Here is a 17,377-nt window from a genome sequence, read left to right as displayed (position 1 = left end):
TACAGGGTTTATTGTAAAATAAAAACAAATATAATAACGTTTAATTATAATATACATTACATAAACTTGTTTCATTTACTTGAAAATATTGGAGGTTTACCAGATATCACATCAAATACAATCATGAATGCGATGAAATAAGTTCTCAGGAATTTTATTTAAAGTGTGATAAGCCTTCAGTGGATGGACTGCTTCTGCTTCTATTGTTCTCGTGCTCCTTCTTCCCATTGAAACCTCGATATTTACGCATTTTCGTCAATCCGTTTCGATTTGTAAACAGGAGCACAGATGAGGAAACAAATAAAATTATTTCCGAACATAACTGGGATTGGCTTCCACTTCGGCTTTTCTACCTCCAATAAAATTTGCACTATAAATTCACCGTAAATTCAATTCAATACTTGTATCAAATGATTACGCACTTTAAGTAAAACTTCAGAGATTGGACGACACTGGCCCGTATTAAATTTATCTCAAAAACGACATGAAAATGTTTACTGCAATATGGATTTGACAGCGCAAGTCAGCGACTAAGATGTCAATTTTGGCCGTAGTGAGCGCTGTGATCGTTTTACCTACCCCCTCCACCCGCTTTGCACCCTGCCAATATGCCTCAGTTTTGGCGTGTTCAACCTTTAGGTACGAGTCTATATATTTTTTTGAATTCAGAATTGGCTTTAGTGGCAGCCGTTTCATCTGTGAGCTGCCTAAATAAAAATAATACAGATTATCTTCCCTATTTTCTGGAAACTCTAACCTGAAGCTATATTTAAACGGTAAATTTTTCTAAATCAATGCAATACATAAATATTATATGACATCTTTCTTTATTTTAACTATAAAACTCCCGTGAGACTCATACATATTTAAATTTTTTATTATTTTTTTTTTTTTTTTATCTTTCTTTATACAGTTCAAGTAGGCTTGTGTTGTGGGTACTCAATACTTAAATACATAAGAAACATCCATGACGCAGGAATAAAATTATATCCTCATCACATACATAAGTGCCCTTATCGGGATCTGAACCCAGGTTCACTGGCTTAGCAGTCAGGGTCACTATCCAGTAAAAATAAAAAAAAATAAAAAGTCATTTATTGTCGCAAATAATTTTAAGGTACAGTTACTTAAGTATTTATTTCTATCATGCAACTAAGAGTAAGCTACGCTATGATACAGTACAATCATGTCTTGTTCTATATTAGCTATGATCACAACTTTGAGGACTAAAATAACTAAGTAACTACCAATAGTTAAATACTAGGTGCGACAATAGGCTCGAGACTCAGCTTGTGCCGCGAGTCTAGTGACTGCACAGCGCTGTTTTTCAGCCCGTACCTATTTCTTTGAGTGTATGAAAAAAAAAGAATTGCTAGCTATCAGGGGTATAATGACTTCTAACCCGCGTTAACATTTGAATAGCTGCTCACAGGAGTTAAAATAACAATTTATAATAAGTACTAATAGCAATTTAAATTTTAAATTTTTGCCCATAAAGTTTTACATTGTGTGAATAGTACTAGTATTAGTATTAACCCTTAAATGCATGATTCTTCTTTTAATGAGAAATTAATGTATGTGATAGACAATGTTTTTTTAACACTAGGAAAAATTTTACTACAGTTAGAATGTACTTATATGATGCATAACATCACTATACATTTAAGGGCCAAGTAATACATATTTAATAAAATTATATTAATATTATTCATGAAATTCACGTATCTCCGTCTAGCAATCGGACCCTATAGTTAATTAATTTTCAATATAACAATATTATTCAATGTAACAGTATTATGCACTATGCAATTAATCATCGTTCACATTTTTGTGTCATTAAAAGAGTTCTTTTAAAGTTAATTTTGAAGGTTGGTATTGATAAATTAGTACGAAGAGGGGGTGGCAAATCATTCCATATTTTCGAAGCACGATAGCGGAAGCTTCCCTGGAACCCCACAGATCTATGCTTTGGCACAATAACCTTATTAGCATGCATGCTTCGAACTCCTCGGTCTTTGTGTTTTGGCCATTTCAGCTTTTCAAACAGGTACTCTGGTCTGCGAGTTTGAACAATTTTAAATACTTGTGTTGCTAGGTGTAGATGCCTGCGCGCCGCCATTTTTAGAAAATCTTTTTCATTAAAGAAAGGCGTGACATGCGCGCGCTTTGGCACGTTGTAACAAAATCTGGCACAAGCGTTCTGTACCCGCTGTATACTTCGCGCGGTCTTCGCATACAGCCTAGGCCCATAGACTATATCACAATAGTTAAAGTGTGACAAGACCAAAGCTTCAACAAGAGTTTCCCGTACCTTTTCTGACAGGTACTCCCTTATGGTATAAAGCAATTTTAAACGATAGTATGCGTTTCTAATCTTATTACTAACATGTTCGCAAAAACGTAGTTCACTATCCATTAAAATACCTAAGTTTTTTGTAACATTAACCTGTTCAATTATTTGATCATCAACCTTAAGGGTTGGATTATTTTCTTTAATTTTCATACATTGAACAGTGGTGCCAAGAATCATAAATTTGGTTTTTGATGGATTCAAAACGAGTGTATTTTTATTCGACCATTGCATTATTGCGTTTAGGTCCGAATTTATTAAGGTTTCAGCTAATTTCGTGTCACTGCTTTTGAAAGAGAAATAAATCTGGGTGTCATCCGCATACAGATGTATACTACAGTTTTTAACACACTTCGGTAGATCTGCGGTATATAGAATAAACAGAATTGGACTCAAAATGGACCCTTGAGGTGTGCCTCTTTTTATTGCTTTAACCTGCGACTTTTGCAACTCCCCGTCACTATTTTCCGTTTCTACATACTGGGTCCTATTTGATAGATACGACTTGAACCATTCACATGCTGTATTTGAAATACCATAATAATGCATTTTAGCCAATAACAAGTCAGGGCTCAAGCAATCAAAAGCGCGGGAAAAGTCTAATAGCACTAAAAGGAGGGCGCCGTGGCCGTGCCGTGTCCGCGGCGGAACCCTGACTGCGCCCCGGGCAATATTCGCAAGTTTTCTAAGTATTTCGTGAGCTGTGTGCATACTACTCTTTCAATTATTTTTGATAATACAGGTAAAATGCTAATTGGTCGCAAATCTTTAAAATCTTCCACTGATGAGCCTTTAGGAATGGGTTTTACACGAGCACACTTCCAGTCGTCTGGGCACACACCAACGGAGATTGATTTATTTACTATGTAAGTAACAATAACAATAGGTAGAGTAGTCGGTAAGGTCAACCTTAGCATTTGGATGGTTATGCCATCGTAACCCGCTGCCCCCGTGTCAATGCTATTTATAATTTTCAGAATTTCAGATTCTGTAGTTGATTCTAAGTGAAATTGATTTTCTGTGAAACTATTCGTCCTAAAAAAATTTAATGTCTCAAGGTCAAGGTTTGACACCCGGTAAATTGAGGAAAAAGTTATTTATGTCATCTGCGTGATTAAGGTGTTGAGGAATGTTAGGCGACGTCGAGTTACTAATCACTGTGTGCTTTTTAAGATGCTGCCACATAGTGTAAGGTTTATTGACATTTTTATTAACGTAGCATTCGAAGTAGGCCTGTTTTTCTTTTTTAATTGCAGTGTTAACATAGTTGCGCATACTTTTATAGTAATCAATTTGAGGTTTAGCCTTAGTGCGACGAGCATTTAGAAACGCAGAGTTTTTAAGTGAAACCATTTTTTTAATAGTATCTGTGATCCAAGGACTTGTATTATCCGGAATACGTTTTTTCCCATACGGAGCATGTCTGTCAAAAAGATCATTAATTAATCGATTAAAGGTGTTCACCATCTTATTGATGTCACTCATATGAATAACTTCTGACCAAGGTATACTTTCTAAATCCATTAAAAAGGCACGCTCATTTATATTATTAAGAACGCGTTTATAACAGTAACGAGGTAGTTGCTGAGGACTTGCGATATTGAAATCGGAAACAATAAGAGCGTGATCACTAATTGATGGGTTGTGATGCACGTCCACTCTAGTACATAGCTGCGGAGAATCGGTTATAATTAGGTCAAGAAGTGTGCTAGAAGTGTCGCCCATTCGTGTCGGTTCTTTAACTAACTGCTCTAGGTTGTGCTCACTAAAAAACGCATTAAGTTCCAAAGCAATAGTGCTACTCAATCGCATGTCGACATTAAAATCCGTTAATAGAAAAATAAAATTACAGTAAGCAAACGCAGTAATAGATTCACTTAGGGCGTCCAGGGCTTGCGGTACTGGCACGGTCTCGGGTCGATAAGCTGTGCCGACGGCGGCGCGACAGGCGCCGGGCAGGCTCACCTCCAGCCACATTTGCTCGAGCGGGGCCGGCGGGTGAGCACGTATGCGCGCGCGCATCTCGCGCCGAACGTAAAACCCCACACCTCCCCCACGCCCGCACCCGCCCTAGGCTTATGCTTAAATACGTACCCAGGAATCTTCGGAGCACCCGAACCATCACCTGATTTCAACCAAGTTTCATTTAAAGCTAGAATATGGGGCGAGTTTTTTTGCACTGTTATTATTAATTCGTCACGTCCTGTGTTAAGTGACCGCACGTTTAGCAATCCCAACCTTAGACAAACATTTTTTTTATGTTTTCTATTCACGTATAAAACTTATAATAGTACCTAAACTGGGTTCGATGATATAACACAGGTATATGTAAACTATGTGATAGGTATGCAGCATAGTATAAGTAATATTTAAACGTTTTAAGGGCATTCCAATTGCTAGACGAGACAAAATGAGCACACATGATACATCAGATATGTAAGCAAAAATCCTACAATATGCATATTCTATTCTAGAACACACAGTATGAAACAAAAATAAATCCTTTAAATAGACAAACCGATTGACAACTTCATTTATTTTTATTTGATGAATCGTTGCAAAAAACACTATTTAAATCGGCATCACAGCTGATGCGATGTGCGATAAGTCCGATCGCTTTGCGGACCAAGATTCGACCATTGTAAGACCAAACGTACTTCCACTCGAGATTTTTGGCCATTTCTTTTGTTTTTCCAAACAGACGCCTATTCGTACGAGTGAGTCTTTCATTTATATAAATGGACGTGTCACCTGGTAGCCCCACATCACGTGTTTTGAGGAACCGACGCACCCGTGCAGCTCGAAGGACGGCGTCTCGGACGCTGCGGCGCGCGAAGCGCACCACCAGGGGCCGCCCGCGCGGCGCGCGCACCGCCGTCGCCGGCTCAGCTAGCGCAGCGGCCCGCGCGGCGTCGAGCTTCTTAGGCCCCGCGCGCCAGGCCTCCACAAAGTCGCGGTCGTCGATGGTGACACCGATCTTCGTAGCGATCAGTTTTACGATGTGCATGCAGTTTTCGTTATTCTGTTCCGGGAGCCCGCTGATTTCCAGGTCGTTAATGAGAGAGTCTTGCTCCTTGTCGTTCAGTTCAGTCTTAAGCTGCTCGATCGTGGCTTGCAATTCCTCAACACGACTATCCGCTTGGCGTTTCTCTGCGTCATTCAACCGCGTCTCAATAAAGTCAACTCGCTGAGTCATCAGAGTCATATTATTTGTATTTTCGTCAATTCTGACCTCCATATCGTTGACATGCTTGTCTATTGTATCAACTCGTCCTGATAACAGCGCCATACTCTTATCACAGGCTGCAATATCAGCTCGGACCTCCTTCATCTCTTCACGAAACTGAGTTATCTCTCCTCGCAGCGAGTTAATATCTAGCCTGACCTGCCGCAGCTCGGAGATCAGAAGCTCAGGGTCGGTACACGTTGTAGTACTGCTGGCACGAGGGTTAAGACCCTGATCTTCACTCCGGAGCTCCGCCTCACTCACAGTGCCCCTTCCAGGTGTAACGGCATTTTCCTTGGGTGTAGTAGGTTTACAATGAGGGCACATCCAAGATGTGCTTATTTTGCTCTGTGCCGTCATTCCAACACATTCCCTATGGTAGGTTTTGAATTTGCATACCGATGACCCACATGTAGCGGCACTTTCCGCTTGTGACATAAACTTCTTACACGAACCGCATTTAACCATTTTGTACCACAGTTTGATAAAAGTACTTTGTTATGAAGGTTAAAATTTCACTGCAATCCAAATCGTATTTCACTTTCTATACACATATGCACGTAACGGTTCTGTTTTTACACGCGACACCGCGGGTACGCTGAGATCGCGTAGGCTAGAATTCACTTTTGAATTGAGTCTTATTTCTCGTAAAAAACGTCACTATGATACTGTACTTCACTTGTCCGCTTATTTTACAACACTATTTATGCTTCTAACATGTTTTTTTCGAAAGTTAAGCAGTATTACTAGTAGTACGCTCAACCCTAAAAACCCTAACATTTACCAGGTCCCTACACAAACAAAACCGGCCAAGTGCGAGTTCTACTCGCGTTGTAAGGGTTCCGTACACTACAAGAAGGGCTTAAGCGCCTCCTTTTTAGTAGGAACTTAAGTCATTTTTGCGAATAATCAATATTTTGAACAAAACGAAATAGAAATGAGTTTATATGTAATGTTCAAACGCGCTCAAACAATTTCAAGAGATTTGGTAACTTCTTGCAGCGGCAGTGTGTGAAATTCGTAATTTGAGTTTTTTTTCTTTTAAGTCCGACTTTCGCTTTACTGTAGATTTCTAATAGGTTTCCTGTCATCTATAGATTGAAAACTATCTAGTGTATTTTTTTGAAAATAATATATTATAATTAAATTTTCTTAATTTAAATTACGTGTCCGTCTTTGGGTCACAGGTTTACATATGCGTGCCAAATTTCAAGTTAATCGGTTCAGTAGTTTCGGAGAAAATGGGCTGTGACGACGGACAGACAGACGCACGAGTGATCCTATAAGGGTTCCGTTTTTCCTTTTTGAGGTACGGAACCCTAAAAAGGAATAAAAGAGGGACATTTTGATATATGGCAACCCTATCTGTAAAGTGCCAAAAATAATGTCCGACATGTTTTTACACTCCAATTGGCTTCATTTCCATGCAAGAAATACACGCGTATTTCACCATTTCCGAGTCGAAATAACAAAATGTGACTTTTTGTTTTAATGGCGTTGAACAGCGATAGCAATTTTTCTTCTTAACGATGCAACGTTGTTAATGAGAGCCGGGTCTTACTTTTAATTGTTCGGCGCTCCTATCGGCACATCTGATATTCAACTGTAATACTTTCCGTTTAGGAGTGTTTTTGTTTTAGACATGTTGCAGTTGCCCACGGGTTAATGTATGGGCGACGGTATGTATGGGTTTTAACAAGCATGGGTAATTATCGTAAAAAAGCATTCTTTAAGCAATTTAGAAGAGAAATTTTAAATTCAAATGCACAATGAAACTTGGAAGTTAAGAACTATGTGATAAATTGCCTACATATTTTTATAAATACTTTTAAATAGGGTGGAATTTACGATTCTAAATGTTCCAGCCAATTTTAGAAAGAATATTGATGGAGAATGTGTTTTAGCTTCCTTACCGTTCTGATCTAGCAGTAGGCTCGCCACCTAGATACTCTCCGACTTTCATCCACATATTCAGCTCCTGGGGACCAGCTTGAAGTGTAGAATTTTGTAGTTCCACTTTTACCATCCAAATTCAGCTGCAGTTCTTCATCCAGGTACCTACTCTCCGACCTTCAGCCACCTGTACTTTCCTCTAGAGACCTGCTAGAAATGCAGATTGTTGCAGTATCAGCTCTTACCGTCCAGGTGAAGCTGTAGTTGTTCATCTAGATACACTCCGACCTTCAAACCCACGACTAGTTCTACCTAGATACCTGCTTGAATTGTAATGTTGTAATTCTAACTCTTACCATCCAGGTCCAGCTGTAGCTCGCCATCCAGGTACTCTCCGACCTTCAGCCACCTGTAGTTTCCCCTGGAGACCTGCTTGAAGTGTAGGATGTTGTAGCGGGCCGGTCCGTCCCCGTTGCTATCGAAGCGGAACTCATCGCCGCTTAGACCTGTACAGAAGTCTGGATTTAACACATTTTTCAAGCAGTTATAAAATATTTTGTTGAATATTGAATTTTTATTTATTAAATTTGTTACCCGTGTGGTTGAGAATTTCCCGTGGAGTGTCTTAGAAGTCGACTGTGGGATATGGGTTAATTTGTGGCGCAGGCGAGAGGCTGGCAACCTTTCACTGCAATGTCACTATTTCCTTTTATTTCTACCCCTTAATTGCCAAAAGTGGCACTGAACTTGCGTAGTTTCATGTGCTCTGCCTACCCCTTTATGAGATAAATTCCGTAATTGTATGTATGTAATTTACTGTAATTGTAAATAAGTATTGCGTTTTTGTAATGACCACATTTTATGTACTACTTACCTACCGCAAAAACTGAACGTCGTAAATTTCGGGCATCTTTCTCTGTCACTCTAATTACACCTCAGTTGCAGTAAAAGAGAAAAATGCCCGCAATTTGCAAACTTCCGTGTTCGCTGTTGCGATTAGCTAAACGAATTCGTAACATTTTCACCACGTTTTTCACCTGACTTTTACTTTGCATTAAAATTCATACTTCTATCAGTGTGTTATTTTTGGTTTCAAATTTTAAGGAAAGTAAGAACTGTTTAGCATTTTAAATTAATATAAACAACATAGGTACTATGCGGCTAACTTTGGTTTTAATTTTATAGTTTAGATAATTTAAAATTAGGTACTTGTTTGTTTTGGTCGTAATAAATAATTCATAATGATGTCATGTAAAGTTTCAGCAAAATCGAAGTTGCGTACAAAATTACTGGCAAATGAACTGCCATGCAAGTATTTTGTACCTGGCTGATATGTCAGTTGAGCAAGCTAAAGGCAGGCTTCTTGAACTTATCAAAACGTATTATTAAAAAAACCGGTCAAGTGCGAGTCGGACTCGCCCACCGAGGGTTCCGTACAAATTTTCAAACTCCCCAGTTAAAATAATCTCATGTTTTTACATAACTCTAACGACTTGACTAGAAGACAAAAGTATAGGTACTAATGAGCATTATTGTGTATAGCGCCATCTCTCGGTGAATTCGCTAACTAATTTGCGCGACCCTAGTATGTTGGTTTTTCAGGGATTATTATTTATAATGTTAACCGATTTAAACAATTTTTACTTTATTGGAAAGAAGATGATTTACGTAACATCTCGTATTAATTTGAAGTACTATATACATCCGCAAAGGAGGGTAAATTAAAAGTAAAAATCTGAAAAGTTTTATGTGAATTAAAAAAAAAGTTTTCAAGATACAAACACGATTATATTTTTCCTGTAATATTTAGCATAAAACCAATGTTTCCTAAAATTTTCATATTTTTTCGTTGGAAAACTTCGGAGATAAGGGGGGGGAACGGTATTTTTTTTTACATTTTCCTTCAAAATTCTTTTTTTTTCCACAACAAAAAAATTATAAAAAATAGTTTATTTACGTTCAATTTGAGCTCTTTCTAACGATACCCCACTTGACCTAGTAACTTGAAATTTACAGTTTGCCCCCCTTTCATTTTGGCCATTTTCTACAATTAAAATTAATAAATTAAAAAAAATATACCTTCTATTTGTAGAGGTTCACAATGTTCACAACTATTCCAAATTTCAAGTTGATAGCATTAGTAGTTCTCGAGATATTTAGGAATGTGACAGACGGACAGACGACGGACAGAGTCGCACCATAAGGGTTCCTGTTGTACCTTTTTGGTACGGAACCCTAAAAACATTGCAAGTTAAAGTTAAATAAAAGCTTGTAAAAACAATCCTTACTTACCTATAACGAGCGAGAAACTTCGCTTTCCTAGAAATTAAATTACATGGTTGCCATGGTAGCACGAAACCTTAAGAAAGATGAAATCAATTCCAATATTTTTTTGCAAGGGCCTTGCAAGAGCAAGAGGTTATGGGTGTACTCCTGTTATTTAATTTCTTATCTTCATTTAAGTTTCATTGGGATATATCTATCTATCCAAAGAAGTTTTTTTTTGTATTGGAAGAAATTATTCACCTAATAAATAAAATTGGAACATTTCGAGCAACTGTCCCTAATATTGTTAATTTTAAATAATTTGAAAATGTATGCAGATGATGATTACACGTGTCTCTGTTTCTTCCTTCACAAAGCTAATTGAAAAGTAAGTTTTAATTTGAACATAACAAAAAAAAAATTAAAAAAACCCCGACCGCGACATAGTAGACCGATTTTCATGAAACATGGCTAAGAACACTCCCGACCAACTCAGCTTACAGACAAAAAATAAATAAATTTAAATCGGTTAATCCGTTCGGGAGCTACGATGCCACAGACAGACACACACACAGACAGACAGACAAACACGTCAAACTTATAACACATAGAGAGAAAATTAACGTTATTTTCACTATTAAAAAAATACTTCGAGGTTTTTCTTCATCAAATATTTGCCTTGCCTTGAGAAGGTTTTATTTTAATCTGGATTATCCACTCTCAATTAATCGAACTTCTAAGTGCCAATTAGACCATTGGAAAACGTATTTATAGAGAGGAATCCATATAATGTTGTTTATTTATTTCAGATTACGTCCTAATTAGTTGTGTTAAATCTTTTACATCTGATGAAGTGGTTCTTGCCGTACGATGTTTTATACATTAAAAAACAAAAACACTTTACCTTTGCGGTAAAAGGTTTTTTGTTTTAAACATTTTTTTAATATTGTCTTCGGTTACCGCGATAGTTACTCATGAAATAAAACTATGGAAACGGATTAAATCGCGTATAATGAATACAAGAAATATTAACGAACCATGACCACAAATCGATTTAATCCGTTTCCATAGTTTTATTACATTTTTTTAAGTTAATATAATAAGTTTGACGTGTCTGCCTGTCTGTCTGTCTGTCTGTTTGTCTGTCTACGTGTGTGTGTCTGTCTGTGGCATCGTAGCTCCCGAACGGATGAACCGATTCAGATTTAGTTTTATTTGTTTGAAAGCTGAGTTAGTCGGGAATGTTTTTAGCCATGTTTCATGAAAATCGGTCCACTATGTCAGGGTTTTTACAAAACTTTAATTTTGTGGTTAGGTTATTTAGCTTCGATAATATTTTAAATCATAATGCTTTTTCCATACAATTATGCAAGTGATGAGAAGAATGAAAAGCAGAGAAACATGCGTCACATTGTGTAAGTTGAAATAGCGTTCTTGAGCGTTAACAATTACTTAAATCTCTCACTTTGCTTAGAATCGTGTATCAATGTCGTCCAACATCACAAGCTTTTACGTGTCGCCAGACATTTTTCCCCTAGTCCTAGTGTCTGTACAGTGTCTGTATTGTGGTTTGTATCTTAGCTTATAAATAAATATTGATACTTACCAGTAAACTCCACTTTTCTCAGGAAGCGCAATAGTTCCGACCCGCTTGCCGGCCTCATGGCCTCACACAAGCCTGGCCTTCCGCAAACTTCCGCGTGCATATCTCTGCAACAAGAAAAAAAAACTTTAGTCGGACTACTACTAAGGGATAGACTACAGCTTGGAATAACCTAACCACAAAATTAAAATTTTGAAAAAACCTCCGACCGCGACATAGTGGATCGATTTTCATGAAACATGGCTAAGAACTCTCCCGACTAACTCAGCTTTCAAACAAAAAAACTAAATCTAAATCGGTTCATCCGTTCGGGAGCTACGATGCCACAGACAGATACACACACAGACAGACAGACGGACAAACACAAACAGACAGACACGTCAAACGTATAAAAAACGTAAAAAAGAGTAGAAAATCATAGGGACGCCACCATCTTTGTAAACCGTTTTGCATGTGGCAACTATTGAGTCACTTTCATATAAGAAAAGTGTTGCTATGATAAAAAAATAGTTCTATTTCTACCCTTTTTTGCCAAGTGAAAATTATTCTACGAAAAGATATCGTCACTACTTTTAAAAAATCTCGTATCTCACGCTGTTCCTCAAAGTTAAAACACAGTAAGTCTATATGCATTCCATACATACTTACTACAATTTTCTTTTCATTGACAGACGAAGATACAAGTTTTTTTTAAAGTAGTGACGATATCACACGACGTTCCTGGACTGTTACACGACCGACCGTTTTACGACCGGTCTGGCCTAGCGCGTAGTGACCCTGTCTAAGGGCATTTATTTGTGTGATGAGCACAGATGTTCCTGAGTCATGGATGTTTTCTATGTATATAAGTATTTGTATATTATATGTATCGTTGTCTGAGTACCCGCAACACAAGCCTTCTTGAGCTTACCGTGGGACTCAGATAATTTGTGTAAGAATGTCCTAATAATATTTATTTATTTATTTATTTACACGACTCCGCTGACATTGTGGGTGAATCCGGCAACGTCACGCAAAATCTATCAGGCCCCGTAGCCGAATGGCATTTCTGCGACGCGAAACGCAACCGAAACGCCGCAGAAATATAGTCTGACTCTGTCGCGCCAATACACAAGAGCGATAGTGATAGATAGCTACGTTTGTGCATTCGGCTACGCACACAAGTTACACGTTCCCACGGTATCGGCATACCTATCTAAATATATAAAAGAAGAAGCTGACTGACTGACTGACTGACTGACTGACTGACTGACTGACTGACTGACTGAACATATCAACGCACAGCCGAAACCGCTGGTCCTAGAGATTTCAAATTTGGCACGTAGGTTTCTTATATAGTGTAGAGGAGCACTAAGAAAGGATTTCCCAAAATTCACCTCCTAAGGGGGTCAAATGGGGGTTCAAAGTTTGTATGGGGAAACAAGATTAGTTTGACTATTTTATTCGAAACTTCACAGGAAGATTCCTTACGACATATGACTGAATACGTGTTTCAGGTTTTTTGAAAATTTAACCCCTAAAAGGGTGAAAAGGGGGTGATAAAGTAAAAAAATCAATATGGGTATCGTTTTTATAGTTTATCGGGTCGCTGATCACGATAAATACAACGTTTTTAAAATCTAACGAGGCGGAAGTGAAATACCTTCTCCCCTGTTGTGGTGCAATGGGGTTTAAATATCAAAAAAATATATAAATAAAAGAAGATATTGACTGACTGACTGACATATCAACGCACAGCCGAAACCGCTGGTCCTAGAGATGTCGAATTTGGCACGTAGGTTCCTTATATAGTGTAGAGGAGCACTAAGAAAGGATTTTTCAAAATTCGTCTCCTAAGGGGGTTAAATGGGGGTTCAAAGTTTGTATGGGGAAACAATGTTAGTTTCACTGTTTTATTCGAAACTTCACAAGAGGGATCCTAAAAACATATGACTAAAGACGTGTTTCAGGTTTTTTGAAATCTAACCCCTGAAAGGGTGAAAAGGGGGTGATAAAGTCCAAAAACTAATATGGGTATCGTTTTTACGGTTTATTGGGTCGCTGATCACGATAAATACAACGTTTTTAAAATCTAACGAAGCGGAAGTGAAATACCTTCTCCCCTGTTGTAGTGCAATGGGGTTTAAATATCAAAAAATATATAAAAGAAGAAACTGACTGCCTGACTAACTGACATAATATATCAACACACAGCCGAAACATAGGTTCCTTATATGGCGTAGAGAAGCACTAAGAAAGGATTTTTCAAAATTCTCCTCTTAAAAGGGTGAAATGGGGGTTCAAAGTTTGTATGGGGAAACAAGATTAGTTTGACTATTTTGAAACTTCATAGGAGGATTCCTAAAGATATATGACTAAATACATTTTTCAGGTTTTTTGAAAATTTTACCCCTAAAGGGGTGAAAAGGGGGTAAAGTCAAAAACACAATATGGGTATCGTTTTTATGGTTTATCGGGTCGCTGAACACGATAAATAGGTACAACGATTTTAAAATCTAATGAGGTGGAAAAGAAATTTTCTCCCCTGTTGTTGTGCAATGGGGTTAAAATATCCGAAATAGCCATTAGTTGCATATATGTATATTATGTATATATCTTTATAATTATTAAGTTGACTTAGTTTAATTTAGATTAGTTTTTAATTTAATTGTATTTTATTTGTCTTAAGTTAACTACTAATATGTACTTTTTATGTTAATTTTGTTAATAAGTTATAGAATAAAATAAAATATGGTACTTACTTAAATAAAATATAACATAATCCAAAATAGCCATAAGTATAGGTTTAGTTTTTATCTTTACTTCTGGTTCAAGAGATTTCAAATTGACACGGAAGTTCCTTAGAGGACCACTAAGAAAGGATTTTTCAAAGTTCACCTCCTAGCATGATAATTTGACAGGGACAGGGACAGGGACAGGTACAGGGACAGGAACGGGATAGGGTTAGGGTTAGGGTTAGGGATAGGAATAGGGATAGGGATAGGGATAGGGATAGGGATAGGGATAGGGATAGGGATAGGGATAGGGATAGGGATAGGGATAGGGATAGGGATAGGGATAGGGATAGGGATTGGGATTGGGATTGGGATTGGGATTGGGATTGGGATTGGGATTGGGATTGGGATTGGGATTGGGATTGGGATTGGGATAGGGATAGGGATAGGGTTAGGGTTAGGGATAGGGATAGGGATAGGGATAGGGATAGGGATTGGGATTGGGATAGGGATTGGGATTGGGATTGGGATTGGGATTGGGATTGGGATAGCCCTATACCTATCCCTATCCATAGGGATATTGATTTTGCCATAACGGCGGCCATCTTGGATTTTCAAAAAAAATTTTTTGACATTTGTAATCTGGGGGTCCATACCTCTCCGCATGCCAAATTTGAGCGCGCTCGGACCAACTTGAAAAAAAAAAAAAGTCTGCCATTTTGAATTTTTTTTGATGCAACTTTTTTCTACTCGGGCTCCTGTATGACATTTGGTCGAGCACCTTATAGCTATCTCTTACCGTTTAATAGTTGCCATACAAAAAAAAAGTGGCCAAATTTTTCGCATTTGTAGCATTTTTCACTATTTTTTTTTATTTTTAAAATCAGGGCCCCCCAGAGATTCTTTGACCAAAATTTCAAATCTCTAGGATGAATTTGAAAAATGACCAAAAAAAAAAGTCGGCCATTTTGAAAAAAAAAGGCGGCCTCCAAAACTGCCCAGGGTCCTCTATGACATTTGGTCGAGCACTCCCCACCTAACCCCCACCGTTTGGCCAGGCCGTCCAACATTTTTTGACCCAGGAGTCGGAGACGAAAATCCCTATTTTTCCGGACCACGCGTCGGCCGTCTCTATACAACCCCGTATCGACCCCCCACCTAACCCCCCTCGTTTCCAAATAAAACATCTATATTAGAAATCAGTGGGGTTGCAGCTATATATAGGGATAGGGATAGGGATAGGGATAGGGATAGGGATAGGGATAGGGATAGGGATAGGGATAGGGATAGGGATAGGGATAGGGATAGGGATAGGGATAGGGATAGGGATAGGGATAGGGATAGGGATAGGGATAGGGATAGGGATAGGGATAGGGATAGGGATAGGGATAGGGATAGGGATAGGGATAGGGATAGGGATAGGGATAGGGATAGGGATAGGGATAGGGATAGGGATAGGGATAGGGATAGGGATAGGGATAGGGATAGGGATAGGGATAGGGATAGGGGGACGGGGACGGGGATAGGGATAGGGGAGGGACAGGGACGGGACGGGGACGGGGACAAGGATAGAGATAGGGACGAGGATAAGAATAGGGATTGGGGTCGGACTAATCGGTGGGTAATCGATATCTAGGCAGTGTAAAATGCAGGTGGCTCAGTGCGAAGGTATTAGTAAGTAGGCATCGGCGAGTATCCTGCATCCGTAATAACTATTACATTCAATATGCTGTAAGAAGATCGTTGTTTGCTTGCCTTTTTAACCGACTTCAAAAAAGGAGGAGGTTCTCAATTCGATTGAATGTTTTTTTTTGTATGTATGTTACTCGATATCTCCGAGGATTGTGGAGCGATTTTCAAATATTTTTTTTTGATCGAACGGGTATAACTCAGAGATGGTCCCATTGGCACCAAGTCGGGGTCTGATGATGGGATCTTGGAGAAATCGAGAGAACTCTTCAAATGTTATAGGCACATGTAATGTTCTTAGTATATTTTTTAAAGGTACACCAGTATTTACGCCTCATCATCATCATTCCCTTGCCCTTTTCCCATTATTTGGGGTCGGCGCAGCAGATCATCTTCCTCCATTTAAGTCCGATAGTCATACTGCAAAAGGTTTTGGCATTTAGTTTTTACAACCGGCCGCCCGCCTGACGTCAACCCTCCAGTAACCAGTATTTACGCCTGATGGTAATAATTTTATGTGGCTGAGCTGATGATGGAAGGTCAACTCCTCAACGGTTAGGAGTTAAAGGATAATTCTTTCACTACTGTACATATATATTCGGACTGATACATATAATATCACTAGGAACCACTAAAAATCAACAAATAAATTAACTTTTTAACAAAAAATAAAACCGCCTTCAAAAAAAGCGTGTTACAAAACACGGAGAAACTAAAAAGCCAAAAATAATAAACCTTCGAATTCAGATTTCTTATCGGATTGCAATAATCTAAACATCCAAATTATAAACAAATCAATTATTTTTGGAGTCGGGGCCAGCCTGCGTATGGTTGGGTGGGGCAAACAGGAAATAGCAAGGCGACGAACAGGTCTGGTACCGACTACAAAAATAATTGATTTTTTTATAATTTGGATGTTTAGATTATTGCAATCCGATAAGAAATCTGAATTCGAAGGTTTATTATTTTTGGCTTTTTAGTTTCTCCGTGTTTTGTAACACGCTTTTTTTGAAGGCGGTTTTATTTTTTATATGTTTACGTTTGCAATAAGTACCTATAAGCAAAATGGAAAAAATTGTAAGCGATAATGCAATGAAGTACTTTTTACCCTACCGACCATAGCGTCGAGATACTGGTTATGTGGGTTGTATGAAGTTTCCCCAGTATAAATATTTATATAGGTAAAATACAAACATATTCGTACCTACTGTGGTCGCTGTGTAACAATTCTACAATAATTGCAAGAATTTCTTTTAAAACAATAGTAATATGTGTAAGGTACAGTCAGCCAAAAAAGTGGTTTACCACCTTTCGATCAATAGAGTCGAAAAGTGGTAAACCACTTTCTTGGCTGACCGTACAGCAAATAGATCAGTTACAATGGCCCCCCAGTCGAGAATTGCCCCGCTTACCTACAAAGAAACCTACGGATCCAAATGAAAATCTTATTTTTTGTAAACGTTTCAATAAGAATACTTTTATTACGCGGGCGAAGCCGCGGGTAAAAGCTAGTGAATGTATAATTTCCCTGTAACTACCAAGGGGCGAGTTAAAACCGTATCCGTAAAATATCCGAATTATCAATTCAGACAAATTGGACAGTCCTTCGATTAAACATCCGTGAGATTATACCCGGA

At 38.3% G+C, this 17,377-nt stretch overlaps 1 protein-coding gene across 1 annotated transcript in view; it reads right to left on the bottom strand.

Annotated features, from left to right (window-relative positions):
* LOC125230620 (metabotropic glutamate receptor 2-like) overlaps positions 1–17,377 on the bottom strand; it is a 484,421-nt gene that overhangs the window by 40,398 nt on the left and 426,646 nt on the right. Inside the window, 2 exon segments of the mRNA XM_048135836.1 lie at positions 7,826–7,975; positions 11,341–11,444. Coding sequence (XP_047991793.1) covers positions 7,826–7,975; positions 11,341–11,444 — 254 coding nt within the window.

Source organism: Leguminivora glycinivorella, chromosome 10, assembly GCF_023078275.1.
Source record: "Leguminivora glycinivorella isolate SPB_JAAS2020 chromosome 10, LegGlyc_1.1, whole genome shotgun sequence".
Classification (NCBI taxonomy): Eukaryota; Metazoa; Arthropoda; class Insecta; order Lepidoptera; family Tortricidae; genus Leguminivora; species Leguminivora glycinivorella.
Note: the sequence above shows the minus strand (reverse complement) of the source record. Positions and strands in the feature narration are given on the sequence as shown.